At 63.1% G+C, this 18,015-nt stretch overlaps 10 protein-coding genes across 10 annotated transcripts; 6 read left to right on the forward strand and 4 right to left on the reverse strand.

The window, feature by feature from the left end:
* The first annotated feature begins 102 nt into the window (after positions 1 to 102).
* On the forward strand, positions 103 to 1,657 carry OSTLU_30412 (predicted protein). Its single transcript, XM_001416530.1, has one exon. The coding sequence runs from the start codon at positions 422 to 424 to the stop codon at positions 1,628 to 1,630; it is 1,209 nt and encodes a 402-aa protein (XP_001416567.1). The 5' UTR covers positions 103 to 421; the 3' UTR covers positions 1,631 to 1,657.
* A 54-nt stretch (positions 1,658 to 1,711) lies between these two features.
* On the reverse strand, positions 1,712 to 3,449 carry OSTLU_30413 (predicted protein; the record flags this gene model as incomplete). The annotated part of the gene is made up of 1 exon (XM_001416820.1): positions 1,712 to 3,449. One exon carries the CDS (start codon positions 3,447 to 3,449, stop codon positions 1,932 to 1,934), a length of 1,518 nt encoding a protein of 505 aa, XP_001416857.1. The 3' UTR covers positions 1,712 to 1,931.
* Positions 3,450 to 4,236: 787 nt separating this feature from the next.
* Positions 4,237 to 4,617, forward strand: MRPL18 (Putative mitochondrial ribosomal protein L18; the record flags this gene model as incomplete). The annotated part of the gene is made up of 1 exon (XM_001416531.1): positions 4,237 to 4,617. One exon carries the CDS (start codon positions 4,237 to 4,239, stop codon positions 4,615 to 4,617), a length of 381 nt encoding a protein of 126 aa, XP_001416568.1.
* Positions 4,618 to 4,804: 187 nt separating this feature from the next.
* On the forward strand, positions 4,805 to 5,617 carry OSTLU_14470 (predicted protein; the record flags this gene model as incomplete). Its single annotated transcript, XM_001416532.1, has 1 exon — positions 4,805 to 5,617. The coding sequence occupies one exon, from the start codon at positions 4,805 to 4,807 to the stop codon at positions 5,615 to 5,617; it is 813 nt and encodes a 270-aa protein (XP_001416569.1).
* Positions 5,618 to 5,719: 102 nt separating this feature from the next.
* Positions 5,720 to 7,879, reverse strand: OSTLU_45076 (predicted protein). Its single transcript, XM_001416821.1, has one exon. It carries the CDS (start codon positions 7,874 to 7,876, stop codon positions 5,744 to 5,746), a length of 2,133 nt encoding a protein of 710 aa, XP_001416858.1. The 5' UTR covers positions 7,877 to 7,879; the 3' UTR covers positions 5,720 to 5,743.
* A 1,015-nt stretch (positions 7,880 to 8,894) lies between these two features.
* On the forward strand, positions 8,895 to 11,057 carry OSTLU_12302 (predicted protein; the record flags this gene model as incomplete). The annotated part of the gene is made up of 1 exon (XM_001416533.1): positions 8,895 to 11,057. The coding sequence occupies one exon, from the start codon at positions 8,895 to 8,897 to the stop codon at positions 11,055 to 11,057; it is 2,163 nt and encodes a 720-aa protein (XP_001416570.1).
* A 185-nt stretch (positions 11,058 to 11,242) lies between these two features.
* OSTLU_30418 (predicted protein) lies at positions 11,243 to 11,554 on the reverse strand (the record flags this gene model as incomplete). Its single annotated transcript, XM_001416822.1, has 1 exon — positions 11,243 to 11,554. One exon carries the CDS (start codon positions 11,552 to 11,554, stop codon positions 11,243 to 11,245), a length of 312 nt encoding a protein of 103 aa, XP_001416859.1.
* A 517-nt stretch (positions 11,555 to 12,071) lies between these two features.
* On the reverse strand, positions 12,072 to 14,699 carry OSTLU_10034 (predicted protein; the record flags this gene model as incomplete). The annotated part of the gene is made up of 4 exons (XM_001416823.1): positions 12,072 to 12,922; positions 13,001 to 13,123; positions 13,157 to 13,493; positions 13,533 to 14,699. Coding segments are annotated over 4 exons (2,478 nt in total), but the record flags the coding sequence as incomplete, so codon positions are not given.
* Positions 14,700 to 15,435: 736 nt separating this feature from the next.
* OSTLU_92381 (predicted protein) lies at positions 15,436 to 16,224 on the forward strand (the record flags this gene model as incomplete). The annotated part of the gene is made up of 1 exon (XM_001416534.1): positions 15,436 to 16,224. A coding segment is annotated over one exon (789 nt), but the record flags the coding sequence as incomplete, so codon positions are not given.
* Positions 16,225 to 17,009: 785 nt separating this feature from the next.
* On the forward strand, positions 17,010 to 17,996 carry OSTLU_30420 (predicted protein; the record flags this gene model as incomplete). The annotated part of the gene is made up of 1 exon (XM_001416535.1): positions 17,010 to 17,996. One exon carries the CDS (start codon positions 17,010 to 17,012, stop codon positions 17,994 to 17,996), a length of 987 nt encoding a protein of 328 aa, XP_001416572.1.
* Positions 17,997 to 18,015: the final 19 nt, after the last annotated feature.

An 18,015-nucleotide genomic window follows, 5' to 3' on the forward strand; every position in this document is an offset into this window, starting at 1 on the left:
TTCGTTGACGCCGCGCGAAGCTCGACGCGTCGATCGAGGTCGGTCGCTCCGATCGATCGCGGTGCGCGGCGGCTCGCGCGCGGACGCGGCGTCGCGCGACACATCACGGCGACGACGCGCGCGATGGCGACGCAATTCGCGCGCGCGAGCGCGCTCGAGACGTGCGTGTGACGCGCGACCGCGCGACGCGCGCGCGCGTAACGCGCGACCGCGCGCGCGTCGGAGGCGTCGCGCGCGGATAAAGCCCTGCGATGACGATGACGATGGCGCGGCGCGACGACGACGACGACGAAGACGACGACGCGAGACTGACGAGGGCGCGAACGACGACGACGATGGCGACAGACGCACGACGCTTCGATCGAACCGCGGACGACGAAGCGTGGAGACGCGAGCGAGCAAGGTGGAGAGGAACCCGCGGATGGCGCAACTGAAGGCTGGGTACTTGTTTCCGGAGATCGCGCGCATTCGCAACGCGCACTTGGAGAAGAATCCGGACGCGAAGATCATCTCTCTTGGGATCGGTGACACGACGGAACCGATTCCTAAGCCGATCACGGATGGGATGGTGGCCGCGGCGGCGGCGTTGGGCACGAAGGAAGGGTACTCGGCGAAGGGCGGGTACGGACCCGAGGCGGGTCAAATGGAATTGCGCAAGACTATCGCGGAAAAGCTCTACAAGGGGACGCCGATCACGTACGAAGACGTGTTCGCGTCTGATGGGTCCAAGTGCGATATCTCGCGCATGTTGCAAATGTTTGGCAGTGGACGTAAGATTGCGGTGCAAGACCCGTCGTACCCGGCGTACGTCGATTCCTCCGTCATCATGGGTCACTCCACGGGCTTCAACGACGCGGTCAAGCAGTACGAAAACATTACGTACATGCCGTGCGGCGCTGAGAATGATTTCTTTCCGGACTTGTCCGCGGCTAAGAGCGCGGAACTCATCTTCTTCTGCTCCCCGAATAACCCGACGGGCGCCGCGGCGACGCGCGCGCAGCTCACCGAGCTCGTGAACCAAGCTTTGGAGAGTGGATCCATCATCATCTACGACGCGGCGTATTCCGCGTTTGTCGGTAACCCGGACTGCCCGAAGACTATTTACGAAATTCCGGGCGCTGAGAAGTGCGCGATCGAGACGTGCTCGTTCTCCAAGTACGCCGGTTTCACCGGTTTGCGTCTCGGCTGGACCGTCTTCCCGGAGGCGCTCAAGTTTTCCGACGGCTCCTCCGTGCGTCAAGATTGGACCCGTATGATGGGTACGTCCTTCAACGGTGCGTCTACTGTCGCGCAAGGTGCCGGTCTCGCGTGCCTCACCGACGCCGGTTTGGCCGCCATGGGTGATATGGTTGCGTTTTACAAGGAAAACGCCGCCATCCTCAAGCGCACGTGGGAAGAAATGGGCTACAAAGTGTACGGTGGTACCGATGCGCCTTACGTGTGGGTTTCTTTCGAAGGCCGCGACTCATGGGAAGTCTTCACGGAAATCCTCGACAAGACGGACATCGTCACCACCCCAGGCGCCGGTTTCGGCCCCGCCGGGAACGGCTACGTGCGCTGCAGCGCGTTCGGCAGCCGCGAGAACATCAACGAAGCCGCGCGTCGTCTCAAAGAGTCTTTCTCGAAGTAAATGCGCGGGCGTTGAGTAGGCACCGTTTTAATAATAATCGTCACGCTAATTGGTACAGGAAGGTTTAGGAAGGAAGGAAGATTGGATAAATAAAAATGTCACGTTGTATAGAATTACATTCCGACTGGCGCTTTGAAGAGCCTTCGCGAGGCGTTGTGTACAGCGTTCGCTCTTCGCCGCGGGTTCGGGAAGCCAAAACAATCCTTCTCTAAATTTTTGCTTGCCGCAGTTTGAAAAAATGTCCAAATGAATGAAAATTTGGCCTTTGCTGACGACGTCCTGAAGGGCTGACGATGGAAACTCATCGCCGGCTCTCCGCCGCCGCTTTGGCCTTGGCCTGTTTGGCCGCGAGCTCTCGCACCTTGGCGAGAAGCTCTTGTGGGATCTCTCGCTTCTTGTCGCCCACGGTCTTCACAGACTGTTGCGGCAACATTGCGATGCGTAAGAGGTTGCGCCACTTATCCTTGAGATCCACCGCCGTGCGGTGTTCGATGGCGGTGAAACCGAGCTTTTTGATATCTGCCCACTTACCGCCGCCGCACTGCGCGACGCCGCGCACGAGCGCTTCGGCTTCTTCGAGTGCCCAAGGATTGTGATGCTTACTACGACGACCGGTGCCATTCTCGCCGGGTTTACCTCTACCGGCGGGTTTGCCAGCGGCGCGACCGGATCCTTTCTTGCCGATGTCGCCGTCGTTGGATTCGGCATCGCTCACGCTCTTCGCCTTTTTGTGCGCACTCTTCGGGAGTGTGGCTTCGGCGGAGCGCTTTCCCTTGGCGCCCTTACCGCCTCGTCCTTTCGCCGCGACGCCACGTCTGGGGCTCTCGTGTTCGTCCATAGCGTCGTCGTCGTACAACGAGCGCGCAGACTTGACTTGGCGCTTGCCCGCGGCGCGCTTGGGCGATGCTTGCGGCTTGAAGCGAGATGCGCCCACGTTCATGAGGGTGTCCTCGCCGGAAAGCGGCGAGCTGAATCGGCTCGACGGCGGCGTGAAGTCGTCGCCATTTCTGAACGCTTCGAGTCGCTTAAGGATCCACTGTCTATTGTTTGAGTTGGTGTCCTTGCCGAAGAGAGCGCGATACTGCCCGCGCAGAGAGGCGATGGATTCAACCTCGGTGTGCCCTGGAACACCGAAATCGATCACAGCTGGGACGTGCGCATACGCGCCGTGCGCGCCACCACCCGAAGCCCACTCGGGCTCGTGATCATTCGGCGCGACGAGACCGCACAAATTGCCGTTGCTCATCCAAGACGAGAGCGGCGGCGCGTTGTGCTCGACGAAAATTTCAGCGCCTTCGTCATCGATGAGACCGATGGCGCCGTCCATAATCGGTGCGCCGAATTCACACAGCAAGTTCTCCGCGGCTTCATCCAGGGTGACGTCGAACGGGGAGTACGACCGGTTCGACGCGGCGTCGCCGCTCAAGTAGGCCACGCTCTGCGTCGACGCCTTGTCGTCGTCGTCGCTTCCACCTGACGCCGTGAGCATGCCCAAATTCCCCATCGACCCACTTCCCGTTCCAAGCATTGCCCCATACCCGTGTTCCAACAACGCTCCACGCTCCGCCGCCGCGCGTCTCTGCGCCTTCGTCGCGCTCAAAATTTCCCGCTCCGCCGCCTTCAGCACCGGATCCGCGTCGAACGGCCCCGCCTCCGACACGAATCCCGCCATTTGTTGATCTACCGCATCGGTATCCCCATTCACATCGGGTCGATTCACGAATCTATACCCGCGCACCGCTCCCGGCGCGCCGTCCCGTCGCAGCGCCGCGCGCGTCGCATGACACCCGGGTGTTTGGGATGGCGCCATGGTCGCCATCCCGCGCGCGCGATTAATCCCTCCGCGCGTCCGCTCGCGCGCCTCCACCGCGTCCGCTCGCGCGCCGAATCGACCGATCCGTTTTCTTTCCTCGACTCCCGCGCGTCCTCGTCCCCGTTCGCGCGTCGCGCGCGTCACGAACGACCAGTCACGCGCGTCCGAGGCGATCGCTCGACGTCGCGCGGCCGTCGGCGTCGCGATTCCGTCACCGAAAGCGCGTCGCCTCGTCGCGCGCGTCGCGCGCGGGCGTTCGTCCGCGCGCGCGAAATCCGCGCGAGTTTTCCACGCGCGGCGTCGCGCGGCGCGAGCGTCGTGCGAGCGCGCGCGTGCGGCGCGCGTCGGCGTGTCGCGGCGCCGCCGCCGCGCGCGAGAGCGGCGGCGCGTTTCCAACCGGAACGCGCGCGCGCGCGCGATGGCGCTGTCGGGGCCTCGAACGCGATGCGCGACGCGGTTTTTCGTGATCGGTCCCTAGATCTGTACCTTGTCACTGTTTACTCATACCCGAAAGTCGGATCATTTTCTTATCGGGTGACGTCTGACGACGAGCCGTGACGTCTGACGCGGCGACTTTCGTGCGCCGACTTTCGTGTTTTCGCAGATCGCGCTCTGGATGCGTCGACTACGAGTGTTCGGACGAGTGTTCGGACGTTCGGACGTTCGGACGTTCGGACGTTCGGACGCCCGCGTCGGTCGCCGCGCCGGCGTCGTCGCCATCGCGCGACGCCGCGCTCTCTTCCGCGCGCGCGCGGAGACGGCGCCGCGCGACCGATCGGCGATGTCGCGCGCGATGCGCGGCGCGGTGCGCGACGCCCTGCGACGATCGCTCGCGGAGCAGGCGCCGCACTCGCTGCGCGTGCACATGAGCAACAAGTACGTGTACGCGCAGATCGTGCGCGCGCTCGACGGCCACGTCGTCGCGAGCGCGTCGACGATCGAGCGCGCGTTCCCGTTCGCGGAGAGCGACGCGAGCGCGAGCGCGACGACGCGCGAGATGCGGTCGAGGAGCGATAAGCGGGCGGCGGCGGCGGTGGGCGACGCGCTCGCGCGCAGGGCCAAGGCGGCGAACGTCGACGCGGTGAAGTGGACGCGACCGTACGGCAAGCGGTTTCACGGGAAGATCGCGTCGTTGATGGAGGCGCTGAAGAGCGGTGGGGTGGGATTGTTGTAGCTTTGTAGTGCGATGTGCGTTTGTATTCGTTCGCGTCGACGCGCGCGAGAGACGCGAAATCACTCGACGCGCGAGAGGCGCGTCGACGCCGCATTCGTCGTCGCCTCGGGACGCGTGAAGCGCGCGCGCGCGCCGTCGATCGCGCGTTTGAGCGTTTTCGTTCGTCTCTCGTCCCGCGCGCGACGCGATGGGGTCTTCCGACGACGAGAAACCTCGCGCCGCCGAGCGCGAGGCGAAGAAGGAGAAGAAGGAAAAGAAGGAAAAGAAGGAGAAGAAGTCTTCCGATGGCGGCGACGAGGGCGACGAGAAGAGACCGACGGCGACGCCGGTTGAGATTCACACGCTGTTTTTCGGACAGATGCCGTTCGATACGAAGTCTTCGGACATCATGCCTTGGTTGAAGGCGAATTTGACCAGACACGGGTGCGGATTCGATATTAAGGACATACGCATGGCGGGAGGGGACGGCACGGGGACGCCGGGAAAGGCGAAAAAGTTTAAAGGGTACGCGTTCGTTGATTTTACGACGAATAAAGCGGCGAAGAAGGCGATGAAATTGCATCAGACGTTGTTTCGCGGACGGCCGGTGACGGTGGAGCGGTGCGCGCGCAAGGAGTACGCGGCGCCAAAGTCGGAGAAACGGAAGCGCGCGGCGGAGGGTGGGGGCGAAGGCGCGGATGGAGAGCCTGAAAAGAAGATGTTGAAGACACTGGTGGAACCGGATGCGGTGAAGGCCATGGTGGCGGAGGCTGCGGAGAACAGCGAGGGCACGCTCGCCGCGAACGACTGCGACGAAAAAGTCTTGTCCTTCTTGGGCTTGCTCCCCTCGGACGTGTGTCAAAAGGCGGTGAATGAGATCAAAAAGGTTTGCATGAAGGGTAACCAAGCGAAGAATAAGGGGGCGTACTTCATGGGGATCATTCGCAAGGTGAGCAAGACGTCGTGGGAGGAACGCGCGAAAGCCGACGCGGCGAAGGCAAAAGGCGCCGCCGAGTCTTAGAAGAAAAGAGAATTGTGATATGCAATATGTAGTTTGTGTGTAGTCATTGAACTTGCGTTTGATCGGCGTGTGCTATATGGTACAACATACTGTGCGAGATGTTTTTATTGGGACGTCTCCGCGACTTTAAGCCGGAGCCGCGAAGCCGAGAACCTTGTCCGCCAAGTCGGCCGGAGCGTACACGGCGACGGTGCGCGAGGGCAAGTACGCCAAGAACGAGGCCGGGCGACCGTTGAAGGCGTAATCTTCGGCGACAAATTCGGGCGCCGTGTACGTCCACAAGTTGGAGTAACCACCAAATTCGGGGTTGTCCGAGCTCAGCACGAGCTTGTAATTCGTCTTTTCCTTGCATCCGATGCGGTAGTCGCTAAACGACTGCGTCGGGTTCCAGTTGAACACAAACACCAAGTCACCGCGCTCGAACACGACAACTTTATCCGCGTCGCTCTTGCACGACGTGTACTGGTGGCTAGACGCGAGGTACTTGAAAGCGCCGGCGACCTTGTTCATCTGCGCGTCGAACGCGTTGAGGTACTTGTAGCGCAAGTGGTCCATGTCGGCCAAGTCGAATCGTCGGCGGCACAAATGGTACGAGTTGCCGTTACCCGGGATGAATTCACCCGTCGACGCCTCGACGCGATCATCGCGCGGGAAATCGATCCACTCCGGGTGGCCGAATTCGTTACCCATAAAGTTCAAGTAACCTTCGCCACCGAGACCCATCGTGAATTGGCGAATCATCTTGTGCAAGGCAATGCCGCGCGACACGACGGGGCTGTCGGGTACCAGCGTGGACATGTTGGTGTACATTTCTGCATCCATCAACCAGAAAGCGGTAGTCTTATCGCCAACGAGCGCTTGATCGTGAGATTCGGCGTAAGAGATGCACTTTTCGCCGTAGCGACGGTTCTCCATGGTGAACACCAAGTTACCCATGTCCCAGTTTTCATCCGAACCCCACTCGCTCAAGACCTCGATCCACTTGTCCGCGATGGCCATTTGGAGGCGATAGTCGAAACCGACACCGCCTTCGCTGACCGGGCGGCAAAGCGTCGGCATGCCGCTCACGTCTTCCGCGATCGTCGTCATCTTGCCTTCGTAGAGAGTGTGAAGCATGTCGTTGGCGAGCATGAGGTACACCATGGCGTCGACGTCAGTGGCCATGCCAAAGTACTCTTCATAGTTACCCGTGAAGGCGACTTGAAGACCGTGATGCTTGTACATCATGGACGTCACGCCATCGAAACGGAAACCATCAAACTTGAATTCTTCGATCCAGTAGCGAAGGTTCGAGAGCAAGTAGCGCACGACTTCCCATTCGCCGTAGTTGAAGCATCGGGAATCCCACATCCAATGATAACCTTCCGGACCAGAGTGGAAGTACTGACCGTTGCTACCGTCGAACATGTTGATGCCGTCGATGGAGTTGGACGACGCGTGAGAGTGCACCAAATCCATGAGCACGGTGAGGCCCATGGAGTGCGCCTTGTCGACCAAGTACTTCAATTCATCGGGCGTACCGCATCGAGAAGACACGCCGAAGAAATTGGTGACGTGGTAGCCGAAAGATGCGTAGTACGCGTGCTCTTGAACAGCCATCAATTGTACGGCGTTGTAACCGAGGTCTTTGATGCGCGGCAAGACATCGTCGGCGAACTCGACGTAAGAGTTGATCTTCGGCTCGGTGGAAGACATCCCGACGTGCGCTTCGTAAATGCGAAGCTCTTCGGGGGCATCCGGTCGCTCGTACTTGAACTTGTACTGCTCTTCTTCCGGGGGATCGTAGTAGATGCCGTTGAACGGAATTTCGCCTTGCGCCTGCACCGCGTACTTGATCCAAGCCGGGATGCGGTCGACGGGTTCGCCGTTGGGAATTTGAAGATGAATCTTCACGCGAGAGCCGTGCGGGATGGCCGGAGAACCGTCCGCGTTGTTCGGAAGGAACACTTCGAACACGCCGTAATCGTTCTTGGTCATCCACTTGCCATTCTCGCCGAGATCCCAACCGTTGAAGTCGCCGCGAAGGCACGCGGCCGACGCGTTCGGCGCCCACTCTCTGTAAGTAATGCCCTCCGCGGTGCGCGTGAAACCCATCTTTTCATAGCCTCGGCTGAACTTTTCGATGCCACCTTCGTGATCTTCGATCGCTTGGCGCAAGTTCTTGAACTTTTCGAAACGATGACCGAGGTGTCCCTTGTGGTGTTCCAACATCGAGTCGAGCGCGCAGACGGCGAAACCATCGCCCTCAATCGGCGGCATCTTGAATCCCTCCAAACGATCCGCCTTTTCCGTGAACGCACCGACGGTCACCGGCGCAGACACCGGTTGCGGCGTCGGTTCCGGCTTCGCCGCCGCCGCCTCCGGCTCCGGCTTCGCCGCCGCCGGTTCCTCCACCGCCACCGCCGCCGCCGCCATCCCCGTCGCCGCCGCCGCCTCCTCGGCGTCCAACTCCGCCTTCAATCTCTCGTTTTCCAACCGCAGCGCCTCCACCGCCGCCGTCACCGCGTCCAAATCAAACCCGTCTCCGCTCGCCTTGACCGTCGCGCGTCCTCTCGCCTGCGAACGAATAATCGCGATCGATTCGTCAGTCCTCCCGCCGCGCGCGCGCGTCCGACCCCATCCACCGTCCCGTCGTCGCCGCGTCGCTCGCGCGTCGATCTCTTCGTCGCCGCGCGTCGATCGTCGCGTCGTCGCGTCGTCGCGCGTCCGATCGCGTCCGTCATCCGTTATCCACTTCGCGCGTCGCGCGCGCGCCGCTCGACGCACCGTGACGCGTCGCGTCGCGCGCGCGCGCGAGACTCTCGTCGCGGGCCGCGCGAAGCGCGCGCTCGGCGCGGTCGCGCGCGCGCTCGGCGCCATGTCGAGTCGTCGCGCGTCGGTGTGCGCCGACGACGCGCGCGCGCGAAGGAGAGGCGCAGATGCGTCGACGCGCGATCGACGTTTGTGATATATTATACGTGTCGTATGTCCGAGTTATGTTTTTATCTCTCGCGCGACGCATCGACGGCCCGGCGCGCGGCGTCGACGACGGAGCGCGACGCGCGCGATGTGGACGCTCGAGTGCGCGACGGCGGCGGGCGCGCGCGATGCCGCGACGCTCGAGACGCTGAACGCGCACGTCGGGCGACAGGTGTGGACGCACGTCGACGCGAACGAGGGAGACGACGAGGCGGGCGAGACGACGACGACGACGACGACGACGACGGGCGAGGGAAACGCCGCGCGACGACGGTGGACGAAGGAAGAGATAAAGAGGGGACGCGCGGCGCAAGACGCGATGCGGGCGGCGTACGCGAAGACGCGGCACGAGCGTAAACACAGCGAAGACGCGTTTCTGCGCGCGCAGTACGACGCGAGGCGAAGCGCGCGAGGCTTGGAGACGAAGACGAAGACGCCGAGCGCGATGGAGATTTCGAGAGGGGAAAAAGAGGGGAAGGGCGTCGACGGGGAGGTGGTGCGGCGAGCGATGCGAGCGGGGATCGAGTATTATCGAGGGATACAGGACGAGGACGGACACTGGGCGAGCGACTACGGCGGGCCGATGTTTTTGATGCCGGGGTTGATCATCGCGGCGAACGTCATGGAAAAATCGGAGGAGATCATCGGTGAAGCGCGAGGGCGGGAGATGCTGAGATACCTGGAGAATCACTTGAACGAGGATGGGGGCGTTGGGTTGCACATCGAAGGTCACAGTACAATGTTTGGGACGGTTTTGACGTACGTGGCGATGCGGTTGCTCGGCAAGGCGGCGGATTCGCCCGAGTGCGCGAAAACGCGCAAGTGGATCATCGATCGCGGTGGCGCGACGCAGGTACCGTCGTGGGGGAAGTTTTGGCTCGCCGTGCTGGGGGTGTACGAGTGGCACGGGTTGAATCCGATTCCGCCCGAGTGTTGGTTGTTGCCGTATTGGCTCCCCATGCATCCGGGTCGATTCTGGTGCCACTGTCGCATGGTGTACTTGCCGATGAGTTACCTGTACGGCATCCGGGCCACGGGTAAACCGACGGCGTTGACCGCGGCGTTGAAATCGGAGTTATACGCCGAGGCATCGTACGACTCAATCAACTGGAACACTGCGAGAAACGCGTGCGCGAAGGAGGACTTGTACTACCCGCACCCGTGGATTCAAGACGTCGTCTGGTCGACGCTCATGAAGGTCGAGCCGTTCTTGATGAATTCTCGCGTGCGCAAGGCGGCGTGCGAAGATGCGATGCGGCAGATTCATTACGAGGACGAAAACACGCGCTACGTGGACATTGGGCCGGTGAATAAAGTCTTCAATATGTTGTCATGCTGGTTTGAAGATCCCGATTCAGAGGCGGTGAAGAAGCACATTCCACGCATCGCCGACTACCTCTGGGTCGCCGAGGACGGGATGAAAATGCAAGGATACAACGGAAGTCAGCTGTGGGACTGCGCGTTTTCCGTTCAAGCGATCGTAGCGACGGGTTTAGCGGACGAATATGGCGAGTGCTTACGTCGCGCGCACGACTACATCGAAAAGAGTCAAGTACGAGACGACTGCCCTGATGTCGAAAAGTGGTATCGTCACATTTCCAAGGGTGCGTGGCCGTTCAGCACACGCGATCACGGTTGGCCGATCTCCGATTGCTCCTCCGAAGGCTTGAAGGCGGCTTTGACGCTGGCGTCGATGGACGAGAAACTCGTCGGCGAGGCGATTCCCGTCGACCGACTCGCGGATTGCGTGAACGTCATCCTATCCTATCAAAATCGCGGCAGTGGTGGCTGGGCTACGTACGAAAATACTCGATCGACGAAGTGGGTCGAGCTCTTGAACCCAGCGGAGACGTTCGGGGACATCATGATCGATTACCCGTACGTTGAGTGCTCGAGCGCGAGTTTGCAGGCGCTGTGCAAATTTTCTGAGCGCTATCCGGACATTCGCGCCAAGGATATCGCGCATGCCAAGAAGACTGGCCGAAAGTTTTTGAAAAGTATTCAACGCGCCGATGGAAGCTGGTACGGATCGTGGGCGGTGTGCTTCACGTACGGAACGTGGTTCGGCGTCCTGGGATTGATCGCCACGGGGTCGACGTACGAGACGTGCCCATCGCTTCGTAAAGCAGTCGAGTTCTTGCTCTCGAAACAGCAAGAAAATGGTGGATGGAGCGAGAGCTATTTATCGTGCGAGAAAAAGGCGTACCACGAGCTTCGCGACAAGGATGGTAAGCCGAAGCCGCACTTGGTAAACACGGGATGGGCGATGCTTGCGCTCATCGCCAGCGGTCAACAAAACCGCGACGCGACGCCATTACATCGCGCCGCACGATGCATGCTCTCACAACAATATGAGAACGGCGATTTCCCGCAGCAAAGCATCATGGGTGTCTTCAACGCCAACTGCATGATTTCCTACAGTTGCTACCGAAGCATTTTCACACTCTGGGCGCTCGGCGAGTACTGCAACAAAGTTCTGTAAAAGAAATACCTTTGAACTCGACAGCACGAGACAAACTCGTCCCAGGGAGCGGGTCGTGTGCGCACACACAAAATCGCGTGGACCTGGAGCAGCGCCCGCGTCGTCTCGCAGTAAACATTTCTTGAAACAAATACGCATTGAATTAATAATCACTTCCTGAAATCCATAAATACAACGCTGAAAAGCTACAGGTACCACAACACGCGCTTATCCGCCTTCAAAACCCCGTACACCGCCAACACGTCGTCCCCGCTCTCCATCTCCAGCGTCACGTTTGCGCTCACGTACTTCCCCTTCGAGCTCGGCCTCGCCGTCACGTTCTCCGGATGTATGTACCTCCCACCCAGCGCCTCCGAAATCATCTCTCGAACGCTATCGACGAACGTTCCGTCGTCCAAGCCGATGGCTTGAAACTTTCGCGCGCACGGGTACTCGTTGACGCGCGCGTCCAGCGCCTTCCACTTCGCGTCATTCTCATCGTCCTCGTTCGACGCCATCACCGTGGGCGTCCGCGCCTCGCTCGGCGTCGAGCGAGCATCGCGCGTTTTACGCAGCTCGCGCATGGTGTCGAGGAGCGAGGCATCGAGCGGCGTCGCGCGCTCTGGGTCGTCACCGCTCGAGGCGTCACCGCTCGCGGGGGAAGACGACGCGAATGCGACGCGCGCGCGCTGCGACGCGGGACGTGCGATGCGCCGGGTGACGTAGGTGTGTATACACTGCGCGCGCGCGAGGAGCATGGCGCTAGCGATGGCGAGAGGCGCGAAGTGCGGAGGTTTCAACGTTTGCACGCTTACAGGCGAGAAGGGCTCGCCGTCGCGCGACGAGTAATGTTACACATGATTAGCGTTTGGCGCGCGCGGCGCGTGATTTTGCCTTAGTTTTGTTCGCCTCGCGACTCGCCGCGGCGGTAGGGCGGAGCTCACCGCGCGCGAGCTCAGTTTTAACCTCGAGCGAGCCGCGGGAGATGCCGTGCGCTCGGCCATTCGCATCCGGTAATTTCGAGAGCCAACTCGCGAGTTCGCTCGAGGACGTGCGCCCGTTCGCTAGGTCGCGATAACGCGATAGAAGCTCGGGGACCACACTCGCGGGCTCGTCCACGAGCTCGACGCGGAAGTGGCAAATGCCGGCGTCGATGAATGTTTTCAGGTACTCCGCGCCCGTTTGCGCCTGAGCGTTGAAGACGGTGTTTCGGCACCCCATGTCTGCGAGGACAAGATGGTCGGCACCGCGGTCGTCTCGCAAGTGCAAGTGCTTGCTCTCGCATGGATGGCCACAATCTTTGTACGAGTTTCCGTCGGACATGAATCGACAGAACACGCAGTGTTCGGTATGGAAGATTGGCAAATGCTGATGGACGATGACTTCGAGCTTGGACGCGCCCGCGGGACCGAGGGCGACTGCGAGCGCGCGTTGCTGCTCGGCGTTCAAGTCATGCGTTGGCGTCAAGCGCTCGAGTCCTGACCTCAGAAAGACGTCCGCACCGATTGCGTTGGCGGCGTTTAATGAAAAGTCACCACGAAGCGGTGGAATGACGACATCGGCGTCCGAGCGCCCGAGTTCGAGCAGTGTCTGTAATAAACCCGCCGATCGCACGAGCAGGGCGTCGGCGCCTAGATTGAGATAGTATCGCCACAGTTGCTCTTCTTCTGGCTTCAGCACGCGCGGCGTGGCGACCACGGCTGTTTTCCCCGCGGCTTGAACGAGACGAACCGTTTTTTGCAATCCGTGAACTTCTAAAAAGTCCAAAGCGATTTCGTCCACGCCATCGACAGTCACCGCAGCTTCGGCTTGCGCGCGCGTGCGACAGAGCACAGAGATGGACGGCAACCCGCTCGTAGGATTCACGCGCGGTTCTTTGCTCGCTCCTTTATCGCGTTGATCGATGATATCGCCCCACCATGCGTTGCCGACGAGTTCGTCGACGACTTCGCGCACCGCCATACCTTCGGCTCGATTCGGGCCACCGTCTCGCCGCGCTCGCAGGAGCGACTCGACTGCGTCCCGCCGCGCAGCTTTGATCTCGCCCGGTGATATGTAAAGTCCGTCCGTAGCCTGCGCGTCGACGTCTGCGATACCTCGAAGGGTGGAGACATCCACACTTGCCACCACGAGCGGCGTTCCGCCGAGTTCGCCGATGGCTTTCTTCAACGAATTTTCGTCGAGCGCCTTGTTTTGACTCTTCTCCAACACAGAACCAGTGCGAGCTTCTCCGAATCGTCCGGCATCATCGATGATTTTGATGACTAGCGGTTCACCGATCGCACCACTCGCGACGACGGTGCACGGATCTCGACGACCGTCGCGACTCGGCTCGGCCTCCGCGGGAACCATCTTCGCGAGCTTGGCCTCGAGCGTCGGGTCGGATGTTCTCCACACTAGCTGTCCAACCTCGACCCGGTTGAAATCGATTTGGTTCGCACCGAACGTAACGGTGTACTCGCCCGCGGTGATGCGGTCGTCGTCTTTACCGCCCACGAGCGCTCGATTGCGATCAAAAATTTCGTAGACGCGACCGCCCTCCTCCTTCTCTTGCGGCTCGCCTCGATCGATGACGACGCCATCGCCGCGCTTCATCGCCGCGCCGTCGCTCGTGCGTACGACTATCTCACCGTTCGAGCGTCTGCCGTCCGGCTTGATCACGCGCACGATTTCTCCGAGCAAGACGCCGCGATGCCTTGGGGCTCGTCCGCGAACGAGATTTTGATGCCGCGGTCCCTCCAGGAAACCGCGCGTCAATCCATCGAAATCCGCGTCTTGGCCGCGCGCGAACACTTGCGTGAGTTCCAGTCGCTGCTCTTTCGAGAGCAATTCGGAGCGCTTCACGTCGCGTCCGCTCTGCATGGCGTCCCACGCCAAGTCCACCGCGCGGCGATACGCCTGCGTGGCGATGGCGACGTACTCTGGACCTTTCAATCGTCCTTCGATTTTAAAGCACCCCACGCCGGATTCGATGAGCTCGGGCACGAGCTCGACCGCCATTAAATCTTGCGGTGACAACAAATATTTTACATCCCCCATCTCGCGCAGCTCGCCGTCGACGACCAATCCGTACGGCATTCGACACGCCTGCGCGCACTGACCGCGATTCGCCGACCGACCGCCCCAGGCTTCGCTCGAAAAGCACTGTCCACTGTAGCTCACGCACATCGCCCCGTGCACGAACGCCTCGACCTCGACGTCCGGACAGCTCGCTTTCACCGCGGCGATGTCCGTCACGCTCAACTCTCGACCGACGACGACGCGCTTGCACCCGAGCTCTCGCGCGAAGCGCGCGCCCTCCGCGCTCGTCACGCTCATCTGCGTCGACCCGTGTATGGGCAAATTCGGCGCCGTCTTCCGAATCAACCGCGTCACCCCCACGTCCTGCACGATCACCGCGTCCACGCCCGCGCGCGCCACGCCTCGAATCAGCGTTTCCGCCAACCGCAACTCCTCGTCGAACACCAACACGTTCATCGTCACGTACGCTCGCCGCCCGCGCGACTTCACGTACGCCATCACCTCATCCAGCTCATCCAGCGTAAAATTACTCGCCCGCGCGCGCGCGTTCAGCGCGTCGAGCCCAAAGTACACGCAATCCGCGCCGGTCTCGATCGCCGCGCGCAACTGCGGCCATCCGCCCGCCGGCGCGAGCACCTCCGGCTTCGCGCGCGCCGCCGCCGCCGCCGTCCCCTCCTCGCGCGCGGCGTCCTCGCGCGCGGCGTCGCGCCACGACGTCGACGACGATAACTCGCGCGACTCTCTCAGGTATCGCGCGCCCTTGCGCGCGCCCTCGGCGCGCGCGCGCGGCGTCGTCAACGTTCGCGCGCCGTCGCGGCGGCGGCGCGCGTTCGCGCCTCGCGTCGCGCGTCGCGCGCGCGGCGCGCCGCCGACGCGCGGCGACGCGTCCGCGAGCATCGCGGCGACGCGCGCGCGACGTCCTCGCGGCGCGCGCGCGTCGACGGCGCGCGACGCGTCGATGTGGCGTCACTTCGCGGCATGCGCGCGGTGCTCGCGCACGCGCGCGACGCGACGCGCGCGCGGCGCGACGTCGCCGCGCACGTGCACGTGCGGGTGCGTCGCCGCGATCGACGCGCGGACGCGCGCGCCGGACGCGCGACGCGCGCGACGCGAGAGTGACTGACGACGCGACGGCTCGGCGTCGGCGCAGGATTCGACGACGACCGGCGCGGGGGCGCTCGTGGTCGACGCGCTCGTCGATGGACACGCGCGGGACGTTCGCGCGGGCGACGCGGCGTCGCGAGCGGTCGTGCGCGCGCGATGGACGCGAGGGCGGGCGCGCGGGACGCCGACGGCGGATGTGGACTTGGCGGCGACGCGAGGCGAACGCGCGATGACGGATGCGATTCTAGCCGTCGTCGAGCGCGAACGGACGGTGGTGACGACGCGAGACGCGACGCGGGACGCGACGGCGACGACGACGGGGCGCGGGCGGCGGAGCGGGGCGTTCGGGTACAAGCCGGACGCGGAGGCGAACGCGACGGTGGTTTTGGACTGCGCGAGCAAGATACGACGCGCGTACGGCGAAAAGGCGCTGATTCGCGTCGTGCGCGCGCTGCGGCGACACAGAAACGTGTGCTTGGTGGTGACTTTGGGGGTCGGGACGGCGACGGCGCGCGAGACGTGCGAGGCGGAGGCGTCGTGCGTGGCGACGTGCGAGCCGGCGGAGGGCGACGACGACGGGTCGCGGGCTCGTTTAGACGTAGAAATCAGACGCGCGTGCGGACGGCGGCGTCGCGAGCGCGAGCGCGTGATCATTAGAGACGACGATTCTCTCGAGTTCGCGCCGTGCGAGGCGGAATCCGTGGAAGATGCGGTGGCGCGCGCGCTGCGCGTCGGCGACGACGACGCCGAGACGCGCGCCGCGAGGCGTCTCCAAGCCGTCGTCCCGTTCAATCTCGGCGTCAGTCTCACCGCGGAAGAGCGCGAGGCCAAGCGCAACGTGAAGCTCTCCTACGAGCACCAAGGCGTGCGCGGCGTCGAGGCGTACGACACGGGTGATTTTTTAGCCTACCTCCCGCCCGACGCCGGCGGCCGCGGCGTCGCCCTCGGCGTCGCCAAGCCCGGTCGCGGTCACATCTATTACGAGCGCGACGCCGCGGACGAAGACTTAGACGACGACGATCTTCACGTCGACACCGACGACGAGCTCGAGGAGGATTATTAACGCACCCGCGCCCTCGTCTCTCGCTCTCGCGCTCCCTTCGCCCCTCGCGCGCTCGGCGTCCGCTCGGAAAGAGCCCATAACTCGCGAGACGCCACCGTCGTTTCGGCGCGCGGCCGACTTTCGCGAAGTCAAGGCGTCGTAAATCCCCAGCAAAGGCAGTATGGTAATTTTTGCCCGCGCGCGCGCGCGCGCGTCTTCGACCCCCCCGAACCGCCGAACCGACGCGCGGCGTCGCTCGACGACACGAAGCGTCGCGAAGGGTCGACTCGACCCTCGCCGCACACCGCGCCGCGCCGCGCCGGCCCGCGCGCGCGCGAGGGCGACGCGAGACGAAACGCGGCATGGGCGACGGATCCGACGCCGCGCGCGGTCGCGTCGCGCGCGCGTCGCGCCCCGTCGCGCTGTACGCGCTCGCGTGCGGCGCGCTGACGCTCGCGACGTCGACGTGCGCGTCCGCGGCGACGCGCGCGGCGGGCGCGCCGCGCGGCGCGGCGTTCGCGCTCGCGCACGCGCTCGCGCTCGGACGACTGAGCGGCGCGCTCGCCGAGCGATGGCCGCCGACGCCGGCGCTCACGGCGCAGACGCTCGCGGGGACGCTGCTGCGAAACGTCCCGGGCGCGCGCGAAGCGATCGGCGGCGCGGTGCACCGCGACGCGTCGACGCTGGCGAGAGCGTTCGCGCTGGGATTGATATTGGCGCGCGCGGGGCTGGCGCTGGACGCGGCGACGGCGCGACGACGCGCGCGGGAGGTGGCGACGCTGGCGACGATTCCGGGGACGCTGGAGATGCTGGCGACGACGGCGCTGGGCGCGGCGTTCTTCGAGCTACCGATCGCGACGGCGTTCGCGCTGGGATTTTTGATGTGCGGGATATCGCTGGCGGTGGTGATTCCGCCGGCGGTGGCGATGAAGCGGACGGGGCTGGGCGTGGAGGCGGGCGTGCCGGATCTCGTCGTCGCCGCGAGCTCGTTTGACGGAATTCTGTGCATAGTCGGCTTCGGCGTGTGCGGCGGCGTCGTGGCGGCGTCGGGGGGGGGCGGGGCGAGCGCGATGGCGTGGAAGGTGCCGACGCAACTCGTCGTCGGCGCGCTCGGGGGAGTCGGCGCGGCGGAGTTCGCGACGAGGTCGGGATTGTTGTCCGCGCCGGGGAATCGCGCGAGCGCGACGTCGGACGCGTCGATGATTTTGTCCGTGGTTTTGTTGATTTTGTTCGCGGCGAAACGGTTGGAAGTGAACGGCGGAGGAGCGCTGGCGAGCATCGCGTTTTGCGTCGCCGTCTCGAGCGCGTGGAAATCGCGCGGGATGGAGGACGCGCTCAAGGAAACGACGGCGTTTATGAACGCGCTGTGGGCCGAGTTCGCGGCGCCGCTTTTGTTCGTCATCATCGGATGCACGCTCGATTTGCACGCGATGACGGGCGACGTCGCGGCGAAGGCGATCGGAATCATAGCTCTCGGGGGAATTGTGCGAGCGCTCGGTGTCTTTTTGAGTACGGCTGCGAGCGAGTCGATGAATCTTCGCGAGCGAGCGTTCATCGCTCTCGCATGGACACCCAAGGCGACGATTCAGGCGGCTTTGGCGAACGTGGTTTACGACCAAGCGGTCACCGCTCATGGCGTCGGCTCGCCCGAGGCGCTCGATGGCGAAAAGCTTTTACAAACCGCGCTGTTGTCGATTTTAATCACGGCGCCCTTGGGCGCCTGGTGCATCGCCTACTTCGCCCCGCGGCTTTTGAAGCAAGAGACGAAGCCCGTCGCCATCGCTGTAGCATAGTAGGATTAGCAAACGACGT

The sequence above is a fragment of the Ostreococcus lucimarinus genome, chromosome 3 (assembly GCF_000092065.1).
Source record: "Ostreococcus lucimarinus CCE9901 chromosome 3, complete sequence".
Lineage (NCBI taxonomy): Eukaryota > Viridiplantae > Chlorophyta > Mamiellophyceae > Mamiellales > Bathycoccaceae > Ostreococcus > Ostreococcus sp. 'lucimarinus'.